At 39.4% G+C, this 21546-nt stretch overlaps 4 protein-coding genes across 6 annotated transcripts; all 4 read right to left on the bottom strand.

Annotated features, from left to right (window-relative positions):
• Positions 1-50: 50 nt before the first annotated feature.
• On the bottom strand, positions 51-2150 carry malsu1 (mitochondrial assembly of ribosomal large subunit 1). Its single transcript, XM_077527458.1, has 4 exons — positions 1764-2150; positions 893-1068; positions 708-789; positions 51-617 (listed from the first exon to the last, which is right to left on the bottom strand). The coding sequence occupies exons 1-4, from the start codon at positions 2074-2076 to the stop codon at positions 460-462; spliced, it is 729 nt and encodes a 242-aa protein (XP_077383584.1). The 5' UTR covers positions 2077-2150; the 3' UTR covers positions 51-459.
• Positions 2151-2718: 568 nt separating this feature from the next.
• On the bottom strand, positions 2719-7764 carry smpd5 (sphingomyelin phosphodiesterase 5). Of its 3 annotated transcripts, none has more exons than XM_077528079.1 (8): positions 7693-7764; positions 4993-6127; positions 4068-4143; positions 3832-3972; positions 3663-3752; positions 3525-3588; positions 3284-3443; positions 2719-3109 (listed from the first exon to the last, which is right to left on the bottom strand). In XM_077528079.1, exons 2-8 carry the CDS (start codon positions 6049-6051, stop codon positions 3017-3019), a joined length of 1683 nt encoding a protein of 560 aa, XP_077384205.1. In that variant the 5' UTR covers positions 6052-6127; positions 7693-7764; the 3' UTR covers positions 2719-3016. The 3 variants fall into 3 exon arrangements, with proteins under 3 accessions (XP_077384205.1, XP_077384208.1, XP_077384206.1); XM_077528082.1 differs by lacking the exon at positions 7693-7764 and adding an exon at positions 7508-7653; XM_077528080.1 differs by lacking the exon at positions 7693-7764 and adding an exon at positions 7268-7456.
• Positions 7765-8797: 1033 nt separating this feature from the next.
• Positions 8798-11856, bottom strand: grinab (glutamate receptor, ionotropic, N-methyl D-aspartate-associated protein 1b (glutamate binding)). The gene is made up of 6 exons (XM_077526784.1): positions 11519-11856; positions 11318-11421; positions 10814-11014; positions 9600-9728; positions 9372-9515; positions 8798-9189 (listed from the first exon to the last, which is right to left on the bottom strand). The coding sequence occupies exons 1-6, from the start codon at positions 11745-11747 to the stop codon at positions 9037-9039; spliced, it is 960 nt and encodes a 319-aa protein (XP_077382910.1). The 5' UTR covers positions 11748-11856; the 3' UTR covers positions 8798-9036.
• A 656-nt stretch (positions 11857-12512) lies between these two features.
• On the bottom strand, positions 12513-21328 carry rbm24b (RNA binding motif protein 24b). Its single transcript, XM_077527927.1, has 4 exons — positions 20826-21328; positions 19653-19776; positions 18498-18552; positions 12513-14158 (listed from the first exon to the last, which is right to left on the bottom strand). Exons 1-4 carry the CDS (start codon positions 20991-20993, stop codon positions 13795-13797), a joined length of 711 nt encoding a protein of 236 aa, XP_077384053.1. The 5' UTR covers positions 20994-21328; the 3' UTR covers positions 12513-13794.
• Between the last annotated feature and the right edge of the window lie 218 nt (positions 21329-21546).

Below are 21546 nucleotides of genomic sequence, written 5' to 3'. Positions count from 1 at the left end.
CCAAGTGCGTCATTTTAGCCACACCCAAGAAAAATTGAAGAAACCAGAAGTGATGAAAAACAGTTTAACATTACATCACCACACATTTTCAATGCTTATCTTCAAAGGTGCAATGCAGTAAGAAGACAAAAAAAAAATGAGTTCCCTACAACAGGAATTTGTAATACTGTGTGATACAGTAGAAATATTAAGAAGCCTCTCTCAATGTATGATCCATCGATTACAACGGATATTGTTTATAGCGTGGTGAAAAGTTAAGATTGTGACCAAAAGCTAAAAGATAGTTAAGACCAATATAGAAAAATAGCAATTTATTTTAAACCGTCAAAACTATTTGACAAGCAATTTCTCAATCAAAATGCGTGCTTCAAATGACAAATTATATTACACGAGTCACCCAGAGACTTTCGCACAAGCAATCAAATCCTGCCTATAATAAAGCTGCAATTTCAAAAAGTCTTATAACTTAGTGTCTTCTAGGTCATATATGAAATCTTCTGGCAGCTTCTCTTCAGGGATTCTGCTTAGCTGCTCATCATAGGAGCGCAGAGTCCACAGTTTCTCCAGTTCATACACTTCTCTCATCTCTGGTAGCATGAAGTGAACAACTATATTGCCTGCACGACAAAAAAAAAAAGGCATGGAAAAGTGCAACCCTAAAAATGGTGTAAGTTATGTCAAAAAAAGAGAGAGAATGTTTTACATACCGAAGTCAATACAGATCCAGTCGTCTGCAGCCTTTCCTTCAATCTTAACATGAACATCGTGATCTTTCTTCAGGAATTTGTACTGAAGGACATAGTGGTGATTGTTTAAAAAAAACCAACAAAAAAAACCACACACCCCTACTTGTAGGTGTCAGAATAAAACTGAGAAATTGCAGACCACTTACGACTTTGACGGCATAAAGTGCCATTGCATGCAGGTGTCTCGGTGATACACCGCTGACAACGATGAAGTAGTCGGTGTATTTCACGTGGTCAGGTACTTTAATCACGCAGATGTCAGCGGCATTTTCCTGACGCAGGAGTGCCACGAGCACGTCCAGGTTGAACGTCTCAACGGGCCCTGCAGATTACAACAGTCATGAAAACAATAACATATATTAACAGGTAAACAAATAACTTTTCACTTATTATGTGAGTCAGCTACAGCTGCATAGTCAGAGACCACCAAAATGTATCTTACCACCACACACTTGCTGGACATGGTCATTCATTCTAATACTTAAGTGAATGACAACATACTTAAGTTATCTCCCGACGTTATGTAATACATTTTTAAGTGTGTAGTTATGCAACTTAGTGGAGAAATACTAATTTCCTGCATGACATTGAGAAATAAGTAATAATTTCATTAAAAAACAAACAAACATAATTTGGCACCTATTTACTTAAGTGTTACAAATATTGCAGCACAAACAAATCTCAAATATACTTAAGATTTAATGTCTGCAATTAGTGTTTTAATGATTTTTTCCCCAACTCCAATGCGTAGGATGCAATGGCATGATAATTTGAAAATGCAGTTCTGAGCTGAAATCAAGGATACATCACTGAGACTTATGAAAATAGGAGATATTATGAAAATGACACCATCCAAATTGAAGCACTTTAATGTGAATACTGTAATTACTTTTTCGACACTACTTCAATTTCACCAATCTTAACAATGAAGGAAATTAACATTTTTTAAACGCCTAACGGGATGAAATTACACCCCTCGGTGGATATAATGAAATCAAATAGAACGTTTTAACTCACTTTGGCTCGGGTGACGCTTGTCATTAGAGTGGCCATCCATCTCGCGTGATTCATCCTGAATAACGTCAGTCCTCGTCAGTAAATGACTGTGGCCGACGTCCATTTCCGAAAAGCATCTTTTCGTGTTTAAGTGACAAGTGGGTTCACGATGCATATGTGAGCATGAGGTTAAATATGTAGTCAAATGTCGAGGAATGAAACGGCTATGACGAGGAACTTTAGCGACCAAGCACAGCCTTGTGAAGACGCGACTCTGTTCTACTAATACTCTACTTGTACATACTAGTGGGTTAATGCACTTAAAAATATTCATTATTTGAAATTAGTACGACACCGACCTTCGACTGTCTAACAGATAAACACGGAAGTGAAATATGTGCTTGGATTTTGATAGGTTTACAGGTGTTCTTCGACTGTAGTGAAACACAGTGCAAGTGCACATATCGCCCTCTATCGATTACAACCGGAACACGACGAAGAGGCGCAGCAGGTGTTTTTGTATACGACTCTCTATAAAATATATTGTATTTCTATTTTAAAAGAAAAAGTTAAAATATAATTCAAGGTTTCTATTTATACTACTACGCACAAAAAATGTAAGGATATTCAACTTTCATGGGAATTTTCAAGATGAAGCCAAAAATGCTTTATAACCACAAAAAGCAACTTAATTAAATTGATACATTTTTCTATGCACATTTCCATTTGCACAACTTTATGTTCTAAATGGCTATCCTGAAATGTCACCCGGAAGCTGAATTTCACTAACCCATTGTGAGTCTTGTATTTCAGCCAAACAATCTGTTTCTCTTTCACTTGTGAATATAACAAGTTGAAACGAGATTTTCTGGTCAGGCCGGCTCATCGGGTTGTGACAGCAGCTCATGTCTTGACATGAGATTTGTGAAAGAAGTGTGTCACGGTGTCAACAGCAGAATAGCAAAAGTAATAGGCATTGTTGAACAGTAATTGTTTATTTCTGTAAAGAATTCCTGTAATGAAATAAAAAAAATGTATACAAAATTCCACAAGCCTAAATGTACAATATAAATTGAATACCTTTAGTATCCAGAGAAACCATACCAACACCTGAGATATTTTAGAGATTTCTAGTGCATCATCAGCATTACATTTCAAAATCAAAATACAATATGTAAACATAAGATAATTATGGCTATAAAGCAATGTACTTTCAGTACATTTTGTTCCCTTTCTCTTAAAATGGAATTGTTTGTATTTGTTCGAACTAAAAGTCAAGAGTCCATTCGGACATTCAGTCTCAAGCCCACGGGAATATGGTCTGTCAGGCCAGCCAGCTGGGTTATAAATGAGACCTCTTCCACTTCCTAAAAGAAAAGGAGAAAGTTTAGTTGTCATTTTACAAAAACAGTGAACAAGCATGTGATCTGTGTCAACACGTTAGCTCATCAATAGTGTTTACAAACTATTTTGTTGCTTCCACAGATTGGTCTAAAGAAGAGAGAAGCGGACAATGAGAAATGTTAAGTGCAGCCACATACGGTTTGGCAGTGCTTGGAAATGGACTTTTCCCGGAATAGGATATAATCAATCCTCCGTCCAATCCACGGCTGGTCAGTTTCGGGGTAAACCAATGGCGAGCCTGTGGCGGGAATCGGAGAGCAGATGTATCGTTTTCTCAGCATGTCATTCTCCAACGTTCTGCAGAGATACAAACAAAAGTTAGTCAACTTTGCATCATTTTAGTTCTATGGGTATTCAGAGGATGTGTATATTAATTACCTCTGGAGGTTTTCTGGAGTGTTTACATCATCATCATACAACGTTGGCTGCTCGAGCAGCGTTCCTGAAATGCAGAAATGACGATTTAGATCTTTACACGTTTAAATGGAACATCGTGTTTGCCCACGAGTAACACACCAATGACCCAGGGCTTTTCTTTCCCCGGCCCAGCTCTGCAAGGATCTTTGTAATCCTCAAAGAGACCATGATTCTGTTCCAATGTGTCATCTAAACCGACAGGACGACAGGTCAATACTAAAGTGGATGAATTGGGGGTAAATGGCAATTGCAGGCGATAAAAACACACCCGGTGAGCAGTTGTCAAAGTTGAAGTCTCCACAGAGCACATCAAAAACCACTTCCTCGTCAGGCTGTCTGCTGGCAGCTTGGAAATCACCAATCCACTTGGTGACCATGTTCAGCTGCTCACAGCGGACCTCTCCTTCACCTTATTCAAAAAGGCATATGTCATTCATGTTTGTTCGTTTTTTGTTTTTTTTTGTTTTTTTTGTTTCCTCAAAATAGTCTGGAAATGGAAATTACCTTCTGGTGCATGAAGGTGGATACAGTTGAAATAACCAACCAGTTTTCTCTGCTTCTGGTTTTTCCCGATCAACACCTGAGAATATAGAAAGTATTTTTATGAAACTTTGAAGCAAGCATTCTAGAATTTGACCACATTATATAAAAACACTAACAATGCCATTTGTTCCTAATTTTTTATTTTTTTTTGCATTTTTAGGGTTGGAACACCCATGCAACTAGGGGCGTGGTCGCGTGGAAATCAAATAAACAGAGAGGGTGAGGAGAGGAATCTTCAGAGTGCAGGAGTGAATTGTATCATTTTCGCTAAAAGGGAAAATATTGGCATCACAATTTTTTTAAAATTAAAAAAATACAAACTACAGCTCTTGAATTTTTTAAGCATATGTGTATTTAACAACTTTTAGGATTCGTAAAATGCTGGAGTTTAAAAAAAATCTTAGTTAATAGCCATCTTTGCTTTAAAAATCTAACAAAAAAATCTAACAAAAAGTTCAGGGATCTCTATCATGTCTTCAAAAGTTAAATAAAAATGGAAACACGTACATAAGCCCCTATTGTTTTCTACAACAAATAAAGTTTTCTGAAATGTAAATATATCTTAAGTACTATTAAATTTTTACTTATCTAGTTTTAATTTCAAACAAAAACAGAAGGTGCAGCAAGTTCCCAGGGTCAGCAGCATCTCTTATTACATTGACTAAAAATTTAAATAGTTCCCTGGAGTTAACACATTTTTAATTAATCCATTATTGGCCATATGATTCTTCAAAATGGCCGATGTCGATATTCGTCAAAGTGGTGTCGATAATCGATCGATCCCTACCAATAAGAACAACGAGTTGCAGTTTCTCATCCAGTTCAGGAGGCGGACCTTATCGGGTCATTCTGAGCATGTGACTTGCAAAACAAAACAACAAAGTACCTTCGTGGCAAGAAGACCCTTGGCAGCCAGCGCGTCTTCACCTTTGCTGTTGGGAAAGCAGTGATACTCGGCCTCCACGATGGGGAACCGGCTGGCCAGGAAGAGGCCGCTGTTGAAGAACTTAAACGAGGAGCAGCTGCACGGCGGCTGGCAGGCGTAGCCGCCGATGTCGTAGAGTATGTGCGCAAACAAAGGACTGAGCGCCCGCGTGAGTTTCTGTGCGGCTCGTTTGTCAAACACCTCCTCTAAACAGAGGATGTCCACGTGGGAGGGAAACATGGTGGACACCTCCCACGGCACGTCGCCCGGCTGGCCGAGTCCCTGAGAGAGCAAAGCGCGCGGGGCGCTGCGCTCGCCTGTTCGGCCCTGCCGGTTAGAGTTCTGGTTGGAGTTGTGCTGGATGGAAACGGCGGCTTCTTTTGTATCTTCGCAGGGGATAAAAACCACGTCGCTGTTGGAATGTGGGATTGAAGCCTGTCTGTCTGTAGCGCCGTACATAGATGTGTTGGATGCGGGGAGGATACTGTTGGAAGGGCTGAGCGTGTCGCAGCTGCTTGGGGAGTCGATGAAGATACGGATATTGGGTCGGCCCACGCCGTGAGCGATACACTCACCGATCACAGAGGCCCTTTGCTGGGTGTTGGGCAGATTGTTGAAGCGAGCCAGACCGTCGGGCAATAGACACAAGTTGGCCGAGGCGAAGACGAACGACGCCTTTCCCTCCAGCTCCAATCCCCGGTGCGTCTCGCTCTGGAGCGATGCCGTCTCCCGGTGGTAGCAGAAGGGTCTGCGGCACGCCTGCAGCGGGGCCCACAACAGGAAGCCCAGCAAGGCGACGGGCGCGCTTGCCACGAACAGAACCAAGAAGGCGATGGAGCCGAAGACGACTTTGAGGGGGTAGAGATAGCACACGTCCTGTCGTCTCCGTTCCAGGGTGGTCAACTTGCACACGGCGATGAGGCGGTCGAGAAACCAGAAACACGGCAGGATCAGTGCCCATCCCGCCGCGTGGGCCACAGCGGCACAGCGGTTGGGGAATGGGGATGTCTGCAAGGCCATAATGCGGGGCCCGTCGCTAAAAACCCCCGCGAAACAAATTCAGGTGTCGCCTCATTTCTTGTTCCTCCACTGGACACTAAAAAAAGGTGAAAGAATCCACGCGTTATCACACTGCATTACAATAGAATGTGGTTTGACAAGATGAGCGATGACCTACGGGACTGTCTCAGAAAATTTGAATATTGTGATAGTCCTTTATTTTCTGTAATGCAATTTAAAAAACAAAAATGTCATACATTCTGCATTCAGTACAAATCAACTGAAATAATGCAAGCCTTTTATTATTTTAATATTGCTGATGATGGCTTACAGCTTAATCAAAACTCAAATATCAATATCATAAAAAAGTATACTAGTAGGCTATTCAACTAATCACTTAAATCGTCTAATTAACTCGAAACACCTGCAAGTGTTTCCAAGTGAATCCAGAATGTATGACATTTTTGTTTTATTAATTGCATTACAGAAAATAAAGGACTTTATCACAATATTCGAACTATTCTGAGACAGTTCTGTACATGTAGCTGTGGTGGTTCACTGGCATCATACGATGGCAGGATCACTTTCTGAGGATGTGAAGAGGAAAAACATGGTAAGGGTCTATAATCCACCATCTGTTATCCCACAGCAGGAAATTTGATGCTGCCTTCATGTGGTATTGTAATTATGGTAAATATCACGTGTTGAGTAGAAAATTGCACGTGAACGTCGTATGTCGAATGTGGTATTTTCCACTGGACAACTGGGAATTTATTTTGATACCAGAGATTCCGAGTTGATAGAACTATTCAATTCAACATGGCTGAGAGCGCCGAAGGATTCGTGAATGGCAAGAAATATTAACACTTATAATTAATTTTTTGCCATAATTGTTCGGTTTTACGAGCAAAGAGTACATCAGCTGCTATGTGTATTTTTTCTTTTTAGCTATTACAACAGCACATGAACAGAACTTGGTCGTAATTAGGAGTATGCTCCGTCAACAAAATGTCAACAAAAGATGACGTTTACTTTAACAGCATGCAACGGTAATAGCTTTAGCCTTAATGAGTCAGCTGGAATACAGGGCGGAAGATTCAAACAACCAGGAAATGTCATTCATTCATCACTTTACTGCATTATGAGTTGTATATTGTATTTGTTGTGTACATCCCGATTTATATATGGCGACACAAACTTCCCGCACGTGCTCGTACTCGTCTTGCTTCCGACTCACATTTCCTTCCTTCTTCAGGTGAGGATCGGAATCTTGTCGCCGCTCCTGTGTTGGTATGCTAAGCTAACAACGTTGAGAAAACAATCAAAGGGCACTGTTCGTCCAGGGAACTGTAGTAAACGTGGTCGTGTGTTAAACCTTCCCGACACAGCCCATAGTTTTGTCAACGCACGTCGATAATGTGGTAATAATGTTAACGACGTTGGCTAGCCTCAAACGGCTAACTCAAGACATGCCTACCTTTTGGCAAGGAAAAGGAAACTGGGGCGCACCGTCCCAACAGTACATGATCATGTAAAACTGTATAACACCACATTTGGTGTAATTGTCCAAGTCAAGCAGTCGTGTATTAAAAAATGAGCCCCACGTTTTACTAAGACGAAACAATTAATTAATAAAGTAGTCCAAATCAGATGAACACTTACCATGTTATCAGTCCCTCATTACGGACCGAGTGAGCCGAGCCTTAATGACGTCACACGGGTGGTTTAACCCGCTGGTCACGTGTCCCCACCTGTGGCCACGTGACAAACATACCTGACCCAGGCACAATCGCCACAAAAGCGCATAAGTTGTGATTTCTTACCGACATGTTAAGTTGATAAAACAAGATAACCTTTATAGTCCCACAGTGTACATGCTCAATTTTTCCTAATATCTTTTTTTTTTTTTTTTTTCGTTTAACAATAAATAATTTATTAAATAAGATAAATGGATATTATATGCACATTCGATTAAAATATGTTCAAATGTGTTTTGGGTTATAAATGTAAATTTGATTTGTATTTACCAATTACCATTAATGCAGTGATCCTTTCACATACCACTAGTGATACTTGTACCAAACTTTGAGAATCACTGCATGAACCAATTTTGAAGGAAAACGGGTATGCAACATATAGGACTTTTGGAACTGTAAATGCTTGTTGGGTCAGATCAAATAACTGGCCAATGGCCATTCTTTGCCCACCTTTAGACTAAATGCTTTTTTTTTTTTTTTTTTTTTTTTAAATGGTGAATTATGTAGCTTGACATTTTGCTGTGTTTGAAGTTGTTTCACGATTATCAATGACAGTAGACACAATGTGATAAGAAATGTGTTGCGGTCAAAGTACGATCTGAAATCTGAACTGCACTTCAACGTTTTTCAGGAACATTGTATTAGTGTGTTAGAAATGTTCACACTGAATAATTTTAGAATGTGAGGTCCATATCAAACTTGTGATTGCAGTCATGATACTGGAATAATTATGTAGAAATGAACGATAAACCAATTGGTGGGTTTGCAATGAACTGATGATATGATCAAGTTGCATACACATCACCTTCACTTTAGTTTGCTTGAACTGAGTTAGCAGAGTTTAAACATTGCATTTAATAAACTATTACTTTTAAAGTGCATTTATTGTTTATGTTCCGGGTTTGCAATTAAAATGTCCGGTTTTGAGAGAGCACACGTTTGGAAAATGTGATTGGTCAAATCAAACGTATGACAAATTTTAATCGAACAAATTCTTGAACCAACTGATGTGTAGTACTTCTACAGATTTAATAATGCAAAATATTACAACCAATGTAGATATTCTTTCATAACAGAATCACCACTGAACATTTCGATTTTTTTAAAAGGCCATGTCAAGAAAAGACAAATTACCACAATACTTTGATCAGTGAAAAAAACAAACAAAAAACAAACTAACAGAGTACACAAGATCTCACTTCCTTGAACGCAATCAGCAAAAACAGCATTCTGACATCATTTTTTAAGCTCAGCTGCCCCTGGCTCTCCCCAGAAGAGCAAGAATGTAGATAAAGACGTTGATGATGTCCGTATAGAGGTTAAGCGCAGCAAAGACGTATTCTTCAGGATGCAGGGACAATTCCTTGTTGCCAAGCAGCAGCTGGGTGTCCACTGCCAAGAACTGGAACAAATGAAAGCGGATTTATATGGACTTGTGTATAAACAACACTGACTTTTTGGTATTGAGACTTAAGGAAATTGGTAATCGATATCAAGAAAACTAATACTGTCACAGACTTCTGACATCAACCACAAATCAGGAAGCAAATGCGCATGTGTGCGTCTGTTTACGTGAGGACTTACACAGGTGAAGAGCAAGGCTGCCAGTCCAGCATACAAAATGTTCAGGATCCTGTTCCGTATGATGATGCACAACAGGCTGAAGAGGATGACGACAACCAAGCAGACGAACATCACACCATAACAGGAAGTGAAGTCATACTTGGTCTGTGGAAGGGGCGACAAGCATGACGCTCAAGTTGTATCGCTTCTCAAACTAGTCGTGGTTAAATGTACGTGGCGGATGGCAACCTGGAGAGAGAAGATGACCACTGTGAAGCACACCACAGCTGTGATGCCCAGCGCCATCACCACGATGTCGGTTTCATGGAAGCTGGCGATCATTCCCACCATGTACGACATGCTAAGGGTCAGGATGGACTGAAAACAAGACACAATATTTGTTAGAAGACAAATCACACCTACAGCCTGTTTACAATCCCGAAACAGCATACTAACTTTAACTCATTCAACTCCAAAAACGTATAAATACGTTTTTTAATACTTTGTCATGCACTCCTGAAAACGTTTTGAAACATTTTTTTTTTTTATTCTACAGAAGGCTTTGATACAGCTTCTGACATGAAGAGGTGGCTTAAAGAAATGGCCGTTATTACAAAAAACGGCCAGCAGGGGGCAGCAGAGTACAAGAGATCAGCCAGGGCCATGTTGCAACAAGTTCTTTTTGCCAATGTTTTCACCAGGAATGTGAATATTGATGAAACTTTGCTATACTCTAATGCTAATTGCTGAAAAACAAAAACAGATACAAATACTTTTTTCGTGATGAAAGAAGAGACTCTAATCTTTCTTTTGGTAGGTTCCATGTTTTTATAGCAATAGAGCACAATATTCTGCATACCTCGCAAAATCAGTCAAAAGGATCCACTATAATTATGCAAGTTCCTTTAGAATGAAACAAAATTTGTGATTTTAAAATTGTAAAAAAAAAAAAGGAGCAAATGTATAATTTTAAACAACTCAAAATTAGTATTAATATTTTTTTATTTTTTTTTACGATTATGCTGATTTTGTAATTGTGGAGTGTAATAATTGAAATTGTAATGAAATTTCGATTAATTGCACAACCCTACCTGAATATGCTCGTTTATTGTTAAGTTTGTATGAAGTCACCTAAATTTCCAGTTGATTGGCTGTCATCATATTGTCATGGGACAAAAAAATATATACTTTATTTATTTATATCTCAGTTGAGGTCTGCGCTCTTCTGATTATTAGTCGATTTTAATATTGTTGATAAAACTCTAAACTTGATTATATTGTCACAGGTTGTTGACATGTTTTACATCAAAACATGGTATAAGATTGTTACATTCTATCACGTAAATAACCGCACAACCTTGACATAATTTTCATTCTAGAACCCACATCAGATACAAAAAAAAAAGAACTCGTCAACACTGTTCACCATTTCGAACAAACCAAGAAAATAAAAGAAGGCTCACTAATGCAATCAGGTTCCAGGGATGTTTCCTCCGCAGGTTTCCGCAGCAGCTGATGGCGCACATGGACACGAAAAATGTGACGTAGGACACAATGTAGGGCCAGATGTTTTCCCTCGCGTACGCCTTGATTTCGTCCACAAAGGTGAAGACCATCACGAAGGAGAACGTCACCGCCAGTTGAGCAGTTAGCACCAAGAACACCTGCAGGGTGAAAGCAACAACATTTTCAGTTTGACATTAAACTTCAAGTGAGTCAAGTTAAGTTTGCTGCCATCATTTAGTGCATTTTTTCCTCATTTCCTTGGTCAATGTGCCACTCTACTTTTTGTACCATTTGTGTTTGCCCTGAGATTTTAAAAATATGCCTTGGCTCAATAAAGAAAGTGAAATACTGCATTAGGCCACAGTGCTGCCCATAGTCTGTCTATTAATGAATGATAAATTATTGTCTAGTTGTAATATTTTCCTTTATGGTATGTCTCTAAGTAGAACACTGCCCCCTACCTTCCGAATGAAAGCTCTTCTTATGGTTTTGTTATCCAAACCGAAACCGAAGTCCTGGTTATCGTGAAATGGTGGTGGGTCCTCCTCACTGTGATAAGCATCACCTGAAGTGACAGCAGCCAACCATAAGGGACAACAAATACATTCGCGTATTTGGAAGTGAACGGAAATCTACAAACAAACAGGACACTTCTTCCTTACTGCGTATGTTGTCGTGAAAGTCGAAGGCAGGTGGAGAATACGGTGAGGATGCTGGGTTACTCATACCGAAGGCTCCAGGTACACCAGGCCCAAAAGCAGCTGGCGGGGGAAGAGGAAGACCCCCGGGAGAGCCCACGAACACGTTCGGGCCTGACGCATGCTCGAATGACGTCTGCGACAGCGGGAGTTCCTCGTCCAGTCGAGTGTATGCAGTTTTATCCGTGGCCATTTTTTCGGCTGCGGTCGAATGTAGACATCCGGTTTGCGTAGAAAAATTACACGCTAACTGTCGATACAAAATACACGCCCCGACAGTGACGACAGCGCAGTGACGTCAAGGTCACGTGATGGCTGTTTTCCGGGTCATGCATCCATCCATCCTTTTTCTAATCTCACTTTGCAAATGACGCTCGTTTCTGGTTACACTTATTTTTATTGCTAGATTTGGTAAGTTTTTACTTTTACTCCTTACATTTGAAAACGGAGGGGGAGCTAGTGACAAAAGCATGTCGCCATAAACATAAATTCATTTTTGTTGTAAAAATAAGCTAGCTGGTAACGAAATGGGAAAAGGAACAAAATAGTAGCAGTGTTGTCAACACAAAACTACTATGTAAACGTAAAAGTACATTTTTAAAGTTGCAAAACAATATGACACTTGGAAAAAAAAAAAAAAAAAAAGGCCAACATTATTTTAGCTAAAATCACTTCTGTTGTAAGTTGCCTGACAGTGATTTTGGTGTACATTACACACAGTATATCAAATGACCTAGTTAAGTGTTATGTAAATAGGCAAGTACCAAACGTCGTGGAAAGCAAACATAAACTTCGGCCTTAAAAGTGTCCGATTTCCAAACATAGGCGTGGTTAAATGATGGTAAAATTATATGACTATAAATAGCCTCCTACTGCAGTATAACTCGTACTTCCTCATTGGAGTTTAGTGCACTTTTATTTTTCTTCATACAAAATATTGACATGAATTCAGAGCCTGTTAACAAAACACAGAATAGTAGAATTACTTTTATTTCACATACAAATGTCCAACTATGTATTTTTTTTAATGCATTGTAAAATGCAAGGCAAAATGCCTTTGCACTTCACATTCAATGTCAGATGACATCAGAAGGTTCAAGTTCACAAGTTTCCTAAGGTATTTGCTACTGTTCCACTCATATTTTGTTCTTTATACAAATAGTAGCAGTTTCAAACATCCACGGCCTGTTCTTGCTGAACGTTGTAGTGGACCTATCTAAACACCAAACACACAAAAAATAAATGGTTTATTATTGTAAGCTTCCATAATAAATACATAAATAGCATAATTTAAAAGGCACATTAGGAAACAAAATGAAAGATCCAAAAACTTTTTTTGCTGAGCTTGCTTGATGTGCAATTCATGAGTGAGGAAGTGTGTTTTTGTTCCAGCTTCACTTTCAGCTATTTATCTTATCTGCTATGGGAAATATGTACAATATCACAAAGTTAAGAAGAATGGGGCTTTTGGGTTACATTTCAGAATGAACCTAAAACGCACTAACTTCACAGGTGTATCAATTTGACCTCTAAACCTTTGAACGCACACATGAATGTTTCAATTTTTGCACAACTTGCTGTTGCTGAAGGGCAAAATTCACGTTGTACCCATAAAAATTTCCAATGCTTTACTATGACTCATTTAACAACACTGACCAATTTGAGCTCAATGCCGGTTGATCATTTAGTTATTTTGGTGTCTGTCATGGCGGCAAAATAATAACAGCATGATGAAGCTTAAGATCCCATGTCATGGTTATAGTACATTTCAGGTTTATGCTGAAATTTCACCCGAGCCCATTATCCCGTTTATGAGTAGTGTATATTCTTAAGGGGAAACTAGAGGGCGCTGTTTGCATAGATTGAGCTGATACAAATCCTGAAAAATGCACCATGATTGACTCACTCATTCATACACGTTTTGGTATATAAAGTAATGGGGAAGACAATCCTAAGACTGACGCTTGGGAACACTTACAGAATATATATACAAAAAATAGTCTTGAGGTTCAGTTAGTCTGCTTTAGTTGACATTCAATCTTTTGCTGATGTATAAATATTAAATAACAAAAAAATACTGATCTAATTTGAATAAAATACAGCATTTGTATGCACATCCTGTGTTTTCTTCACTTTTCAAGTTAAAAAGCTTGTGCGGACAACACTCATTCAGACAGTAGCTTGACCCCAGTCGCACTGGCTGGTGACCTCTCGGACCGCGTCACAATATTTTCTTTTCACTACATGCGATCCGTCTGCAGCTGCTGAGGCTGGTACTGGCTGAAGGCGGCGGCGGCGGCGGCCCCCGGGGTGGCCGCGGTGGCGAGCGGCTGCTGGACGGCGTAGCCGTAGCCGGCTGTGGTCATGTAGCCCGTGGGGGCCGGGGAGGCGGCGTACGGATACTGTTCGTAGGCGGCGGCAGCTGCTGCGGCAGCGGTGGCAGCTGCAGCCGAGTACTGCGCGTAAGCGGCTCCGGTGTAGTCAAGGTATGGCGAGGTGGCGGCGGCTGCGGCAGCTGTCGCCGAGGCACTTGAGGGTTGCACGTGAGGGATCACCATACTGGGCTGGACAAAGGCCTGAGGGTAGACATAGTGAGCCGGGATCCTGGAGGACACAAACACACACTTGGTGTCAAAGGTTAAGTCGCAGAGGGTTATCCTGCCACAAAAATACGCCAATCCAGTCCTCAGAACACAGCAAATCCATCCATTAATTAACAACTTGGGGAAAAACCCTACCTAGATAAAAAGTTAAAAGCAGAAAAAAACCACAAGCGCAATAAAAGCACCTGAATCTTAAAATGGCAACTCAGCGCCGCACCCAACAACCTGGCAACACAATGCGAGTCGACCGCACGACACCACAACGCCAACAAAGGAAGTGGACATGGTTGTGCCCACTCGGTCACGCCAACAGCACACGCCAGGCATGCCCACACATGTTAGGTCCTTCAACACAAAACAAAAACAATCAACTGCAAACATTTCCACTCCACTGCTATGGAAACGGCTAAAATGAAGGCGCTAGCAAGGCTAGCTTCTGGGAAAGTTTTATTGATTGAAGAAAAAAAAAAAAAAAGTGAAGATCCCCAGCTATGTCATGGTTCATCCTTTTCATCTCTATATCAGATTTTAAAACAACTTATGAACATTAAAATTACAAACGTTTCACAGAAAAAAACTCTACTCATGTTAGTATTTTTTTACACTTCCGCCAAGTCCGAATTTAGAGTTGTGCGCCTTTTGTGTAGTACCATTTAAGTGTAGTTAAGTCAGGGTAGGAACAGGCAGCGAAAGTATGCTGTTTGTATGTGTTGCTACTCCATGTGTGTTAAAGTAGTAGCGTTTTGATAATATCATAACAAAAGTCAACCCAAAACATTTCTTTACAATAATATTTTCTATACAGCCTCACCAATCAACACATGACATTCTGATTAATACTGCGTTTGTGGAATATGAATATTTCATCCATCTCAGGGGGCGGCCATTTTGTCACTTACTGTCGACATCACAGTTGCTCAGGGCTGAGGCAACAACCATTCACGGCTCAGCTTGCAAACGTCACATGACCAAACTCAGAAAAGAAGTGAGCTGTGATTGGTCATTACTCGCCATCCGAGCCTTGAGCAACTGTGATGTCATTTTCAGAGTCGACAAGAAGTGACAAAATGGCCGCTCATTGAGATGGATAAAAATGGGTGGATTTTGACGCGTAATTTAGAGTAGTGAGGGCGCATACAAAATATTACTGTAAAGAAAATTTTTGGGTTCACTTCCCCTTTAAAACAAAAAATTGCAAAGAAAAAAAACTTTCAAGCATAAAATGTACATGTATTGAAAATATGTACGTCATGATAATGGAATAAAAACTAAAAATGTTTTATACAGTAAATAAACCTTAACAGGCATACCACAGCATGATAGTTCTTAAGAACTGTACTGTTAACTATGAAACATGAAGGATTATGTAGGGTTAGAATTTGGTGAGTCCCTTTAATGTTGTGACTAAACAGCTGACTTGGCATTTACATTCCCATCTTATCTTTTAGTATTGATACTGATATGAAGAAACACTTGAACCACTTCAGTCACTACAACCAGATTCTAATTTTACATTATGTCATGTTATCATTTGTGCAACTTCTGTGGTGTAATCAATCCTAAAAAGTGGGCAATTGGAAGCCAAAGAAAAGCAAAACGCATTGAAGTTAATTGTTTAGATGAAGGGATGGTCAATCTATAACACATTTGAACTTGTTTTGATCACAAATGAACTGAACCATTTGTCCGTTTTGTAAATTAAATGTTGCCCATCCATTATTAGAATACAGCTCTCTGAGCTGAAGATTCTATGAGGTATCACATGACATCATATATGACAAAGGTTCGACCTCCGTGTTTTTGGTCGCCTCAACTTTTTTTTTTTTTTTTTTGGTGGTGGTGGTGGGGGGGGGGGGGGGGGGGGGGGGGCAAATTGTGAAATTTCTGTACCAGTAGAAGGGCTCCAAGACTACATTTGGCCACACCGAATTTTTAAGTCACTCACAAAATATATTGAGAAGCAGGTGTGCAGGGGTTATATCTGTCCCTCTCTTGGACATACAAGAGCCCCCACACACAAACGTACACATGCCAACTTGATTGACAAGGGAGGCTGGAGGCAAGGCTATTTTTGCCACCCTTGTCATGTCCAAAGGACGTGCTGATCTCTTTCAGTAACACATGGCGGGCCACTCGTCAACTGGAGCGACTCATCCGTGCCACTTGGGGCTCTGATCTCATGGGTAGTAAAAAAAAAATATCAGATTGGCAAATAATCGTCTCGCTATTCTTAGTATCGATAAACAACCATCAAATTCATATACTTTAAAATGGGTGGCTATTTAAAAGGACATTGCCATTTATGTATTTTTATGGTTCATTGAGATGACGCAAAAAAAAATAAAAAATCCTCTACGTGTGTTTTATATTAACTCATTTGCTCCCAAAAACGTATTTATAGTTGGGTTTTTTTTTGGGTTTTTTTAAATGTTTTTATGCTAGAGCATACAGAAGGCTTTGATGCAGCCTCTCAACTGCAGATAACAGGTGAAACAATGGTAGTATTTAGAAAAACGACCAGCAGGTGACAGCAGAGGATAAGAGATCAACCAGCACCATGTTGAAAACAAGCTGTTTCCCCACAATTCTAAACAGATTTGCGAATAATGATAAAACTTTGCTATATTATGCTAATTGCTGCAAAACAGAAACAGCTTGAAATATACTTTTTTTTCCTGATGAAAGAATTACTTTAATCTTTCTTTTGGTAAGTTCCATGTTTTTATAGCAAAACAACACATTATTCTGTTGGCCTTGCAAAATCAGTCAAAATCCAGTAAAACAGCCGGGAGCGAAGGGAATGAGTTAAAATACTAAACGCTACATGTGCTAACAACTAGAGCTGTCAAAATTACTCCGGAAAACAATGACCGAACTGGTAACAGTGCAAACTTCAATCCAATTTTTATGTATTATTATTATTATTAGTATTATTATTATTAATTCAATCTCTGGTGTAATAACCTTATTTATTGATTGATTGAATTATTTTTTATTTTATTATCTGTTCTTATTGCTGCTAGACATGTAAATTTCCCAGAGGGAGCCATCCCAAAGGGATCAATAAAGTCAAGTCTAAGTCTAAATCTAAGATCAAGCTATTTTGTAATTACCACATTTACGTCAACATTCAACAATTTTCACCTCACCTACAAACGACCTGCGCCCACCCATCTGCTTCAAAAATCAAACATGACCCTTGACTATGATCTTGTACTAATATGAGCTTTGAAAAAGTAGCCTGCTCTTACTTTGATACATATTTTTGCCGTTTTTCCAGTGGAGCGCTAAATAAAGGTGCTTTGTAAATCACCAGGACGGACGCATGAGTAATCCGCAGCATGGGACCAAAAGGCTTCCACCTGTTGTCCACAGCTGAGCGGCGCTGCCTGCGCCATGCATTATTAACAGCGCTGCTCCTATTTTCCATCCGAATCCGAGATCATCGTGGCAGACAGCTGCTGCCTGTGAGGCGCGCTCGGATCTCGTGTCCGCAACATTTGTCTGTTGACCTACCGAGGTCTACAGTTGGCCGAGTTATTTTCCGCCCGGTTCTGTATGTGGACAACTGAACTCAAAGCAATGGGTTAATTGAAAGGAAACAAAATGCCCACATGCAGGCCAAGTGTTTGTTTTGTTGCAGGGAATCCAATTGTGAGCTCTTATCAGAATCCTTTTTTTTTTTTTGGTCCATTCACAACAAAACATCATCATCGTAAGGTTAACTCAAAAACACTGAAGGGAGGCAGAATAAACAGCAGGCTACAGCACAAAGAATTAAAGTGTCAACAACACCCCATTGCAGAGTTACACCATCCTGGCAAAACTCAACTCAAATTGTGAACAAAAAAAAAAAAGAACTCCCCAGCCCCAAATAGTTGTAGAAATGAGCACACAAGTTAAGCTGAACACCACATCATACTGAAAACAAGGCACACACCAATCTATGTGCTATGAAAACCAACAAAAAAATAAATCAAAAATAAAAAAAAATACACCCATGCATCTAGTCACCATTTCAGCTCGTTTGTGTATGTTTACAGGTAACACTTTAGCCCAATCGGCTATTCCTCAAACCATCATCTGCTATTTTAACCGTTACCGAGCCTGTCAGATCAGAGAGAGACACAGACAACATGAAGTCAATCCGGCAGTTGGCTAAGAAAGAGTGGGGGAGAAAATGAGTGGGGGAGGAAATGAGGGAGGGGACACATGTTCAATTCCTTCACAGTCAACACTGAGAGGAGCACTCATCATCACTCACATGTCCGCATTCAGCAGGGTTGAAACAGGTGATAGACACAATAAAAATGTCATAAGAAAGTGATTGTGCAACATACCCATAAGGCCTTTGGATGAATGCGGGGTGGATCTGAGGCATGCCAAATGCAAAGCCTAGAAAAGACACAACAAGTTCAAACAAAAATATGTTAATATTAACAATAAATTGTCACAGTTTGAAAAGTCCCTTTGATGTCTTGGAGGCAGGGTTATTATAGTTTTGGAAATTTTCATTTTAGTTAGTTTTGATTTCGTTTTGAGTTTTGTTTTTTATAAAATTTAGTTAGTTTCAATTAATTCTCAGGGTGGTTCTGTTAGTTTTTATTTGTTTTATTTATTCAATAAATGCTTAGTTTTAGTTAGTTTCAGTATTAATTTTAGTTACTTTTTTTTAAATGTGTAGGCTATTACTTGTGCGCAATATTTAAAAAACATAGGAGTGATGTCTTCTGAAGGTGATTTTCTATTGGCTGCTGCTGGGTGAGGTCACTTCTGCGTGACACACTTTCAAACATCCATATTTCAGTTCATATCAAAATAAATCTACTTAAAATCACATTTAAATTCATCCCCAAAGGCTCATGCATTAAATTAATTACCAAAGACTAAAAAGGAGAACATTTTGCGATAATTATAGTTAATTTTGTAAACATAAAATGTAGTTTTTTTTTGTTTTGTTTTTAAACATTTATTTATTTATTTTTATTTCGTAAATGAAATTGTTGAATTTTAGCAGTTGTTTTTTTCGTTAGCTTAAATTAACTAAACTAAAATAATCTTTCTTGGACCAAGGTTACTGAGGAGTTTGTTTATTTTTGAAAGAAAAACTTAAAATTTTTAGCAAATGCCTAGACTGTATTTGTGATGAATTTAACAATTATCTTCATTGAAACAAACACCGTTTTCAAAAGAATATAAGGACGTCTTTAAGTGACCCAAAACTTTTGAGCAGTAGCGCATATAATGTATATGTACACCTATGCTTTTCTTTAAAAATATAAAATAATAATAATAATAATAAGTAGCACTTATAAAGTGTAAGCACAAAAGTATGCGCATTATGCTGGTTTGTACTGTATTTTTCCTGGACTTTTCCTGTCTTGTACCGTTAGGATAAAATTGTCAAGCGTGAGACCCCAGCAGGGCTAGCGGCCACAAATGAGGATCCAAATAAATAAATCCTTCTCCTGGAGTGTAAAATGAGCACCTCTCACCTGGCTGTATGACCCTCGGCTTGGCTCCTAGGTAGGCCAGGTTCACATTGGCCTTCCTGCCATCTATAATGGGGTTGGGGTCCTTGCAGGCTCGATCAGCGGAGGCTCGGTCTGCCATGGTCACCTGGAAAAAGAGAAAAATGACACTTCAAAAAACTAGTACATGCAAACTACAAAAGCTTAAATCTAACTAAGAAAATGAGATGAATGTTTATTTTCATAATTGGTGTTCATCAATGAATGTAGTATGCTCAGCTGTATGTCATTATGGCAATACTTGGTGGAAGCCGCAAAGTAAAGTACAAATAATCAATTCTGTACTTGAGTATTTTTTTTTTCCCAGATGACTGTACTTTCTACTCCTTATTTTAGTTTTTCAACCTCCACAGATGACAACTTGATGTAAAAAAAAGAAAAAAAGATGTAAATAGAAAGAAGTAAGGTCAACCGAGGTTGACTGATACCTTGGGGACCTGGCATGAACCAGGGAGCATTAACATGACAAAACAGATTTGAAGAAGCAAGATATTCCTCATCTATTGCCTGAGTTAAGAGATTTTTTTGGGGGGGGACAGTGTCGGCTCTAAGATGATTTGTGGTGAGTGTGCTGTGTCTTGTGCCAGCCTAAAAAAAAATAAAAATAAAAAACATCTTCTGGGGTATAAAAACTAGAAAAACACATGTGAAAGGTCTAGTTATTTATTTTTGCTTTTGTTATCATTCGCTAATTTAGCTAGGACATTTTTTTCTTGTACGAAGACATAAATATATATTGGCATATTTGGACTATATTGTAAATAAATGCTTTTAATGACAATATTGTATTTGGAATTTGAGAGTTATGCTGTCAGTAGTATATAGAATTAAACCAAAAATAACCCTTTTACTCATTCTATTATAGCAACATCAGAAGTTAAAAAAATAAACTTTTTTCACTTTTCCTAAGATTGTATTTTTTATTTTTTATTTTACACAAGTCTCTATACTTCTAATCTCGAGAGTACAGTGTTGAGTACTTTTGCCACATCTGCTTGTATGCATGGTACGCTCATTAACTGTGACACATGTCAACATGTCACATATTGGCAGCAAAACAGCCGGTAGCACGTGTTCCAGGAACGTTACAAAACTTTTCTCTCTCTTTTTGTTTTGTGTATGTGAATGAACACTTACAAATCCATAACCTCTGGACTTCCCCGTCTGGCGGTCAGTGATGACAACAGCCTCTTCGATGTCCCCGAACACCTCGAAGTACTTCCTGAGACTCGAGTCGGTAGTGTGGTAGGGGAGACCTCCCACGAAGATTTTGGTGAAGGTGGTGTCTTTCTGGGCCGAATGCATATTTTTTTGGGAGTTAACTGACTGAGAGGTGCTAAAAATTAAATTTTAAAAAAGAAAGAAAAAGACACTTGGGAGCTAAGAAAAACGTCTGAGTGCAGGGAGAGTGCGTGACTGTGTGTTTGGAGTGTGGCTCGGACAGAAGTCCCCTGATTGCTAGCGAGGAGGAGGAGAAGGAGGAGGAGGAAGAAGAAGACACCTGTTAGTTTGTTGCCCACTTGTCAGAGTGTCTGACACGTAAATGTAACTCCCCCCCAAGTGCGACCATCACACCAGAACTGCCTCACAGGAGACCGAAGTACGAAAAACGTGTCACACAAATGAACGTGAAATGTGCTAATGTTGTTTAATACATTATGGGGTTTGGAGGAGTTGACGTGAGGTGATACTTGCACGCTGAGCGCCCCCTGTTGGCTGGAGGTGGTTAGATGCATTTTCTCCTCTGGATAGGAGCTAAACAGGTGTGTTTTTGTGTGTGGTTGGGCTGACGTAGTGCACCTCCGCACGTTTTCGACTTTAATTTACAGGTAGCACTAACGTAATGGTGACTTGTGAG

This window comes from Festucalex cinctus, chromosome 7, assembly GCF_051991245.1.
Source record: "Festucalex cinctus isolate MCC-2025b chromosome 7, RoL_Fcin_1.0, whole genome shotgun sequence".
NCBI lineage: Eukaryota > Metazoa > Chordata > Actinopteri > Syngnathiformes > Syngnathidae > Festucalex > Festucalex cinctus.
The sequence above is the reverse complement of the archived record's forward strand: the minus strand, read 5'-3'. Positions and strand labels throughout refer to the sequence as shown.

Bases quoted from the DNA above. Each gene is read 5' to 3' on its own strand.
- rbm24b (XM_077527927.1), bottom strand. From the start codon at position 20,993: ATGCATTCGGCCCAGAAAGACACCACCTTCACCAAAATCTTCGTGGGA. The intron at 19,777-20,825 runs GTAAGTGTTCAT...CTCTTTTTCCAG, and splicing joins AGTCCAGAGGTTATGGATTT to GTGACCATGGCAGACCGAGC. The intron at 18,553-19,652 runs GTGAGAGGTGCT...TGTCTTTTCTAG, and splicing joins GCCGAGGGTCATACAGCCAG to GCTTTGCATTTGGCATGCCT.
- grinab (XM_077526784.1), bottom strand. From the start codon at position 11,747: ATGGCCACGGATAAAACTGCATACACTCGACTGGACGAGGAACTCCCG. The intron at 11,422-11,518 runs GTAAGGAAGAAG...CTGTCACTTCAG, and splicing joins CTTTCACGACAACATACGCA to GTGATGCTTATCACAGTGAG. The intron at 9,190-9,371 runs GTAAGTCCTCAC...CATTTGTTCCAG, and splicing joins CAGCCTTGCTCTTCACCTGT to TTCTTGGCAGTGGACACCCA.
- smpd5 (XM_077528079.1), bottom strand. From the start codon at position 6,051: ATGGCCTTGCAGACATCCCCATTCCCCAACCGCTGTGCCGCTGTGGCC. The intron at 4,144-4,992 runs GTACTTTGTTGT...CTATATTCTCAG, and splicing joins AGGGTCTTCTTGCCACGAAG to GTGTTGATCGGGAAAAACCA. The intron at 3,110-3,283 runs GTATGTGGCTGC...CTTTTCTTTTAG, and splicing joins TTTCCAAGCACTGCCAAACC to GAAGTGGAAGAGGTCTCATT.
- malsu1 (XM_077527458.1), bottom strand. From the start codon at position 2,076: ATGAATATTTTTAAGTGCATTAACCCACTAGTATGTACAAGTAGAGTA. The intron at 790-892 runs GTAAGTGGTCTG...TATGTCCTTCAG, and splicing joins CACTTTATGCCGTCAAAGTC to TACAAATTCCTGAAGAAAGA. The intron at 618-707 runs GTATGTAAAACA...TTTGTCGTGCAG, and splicing joins CTGGATCTGTATTGACTTCG to GCAATATAGTTGTTCACTTC.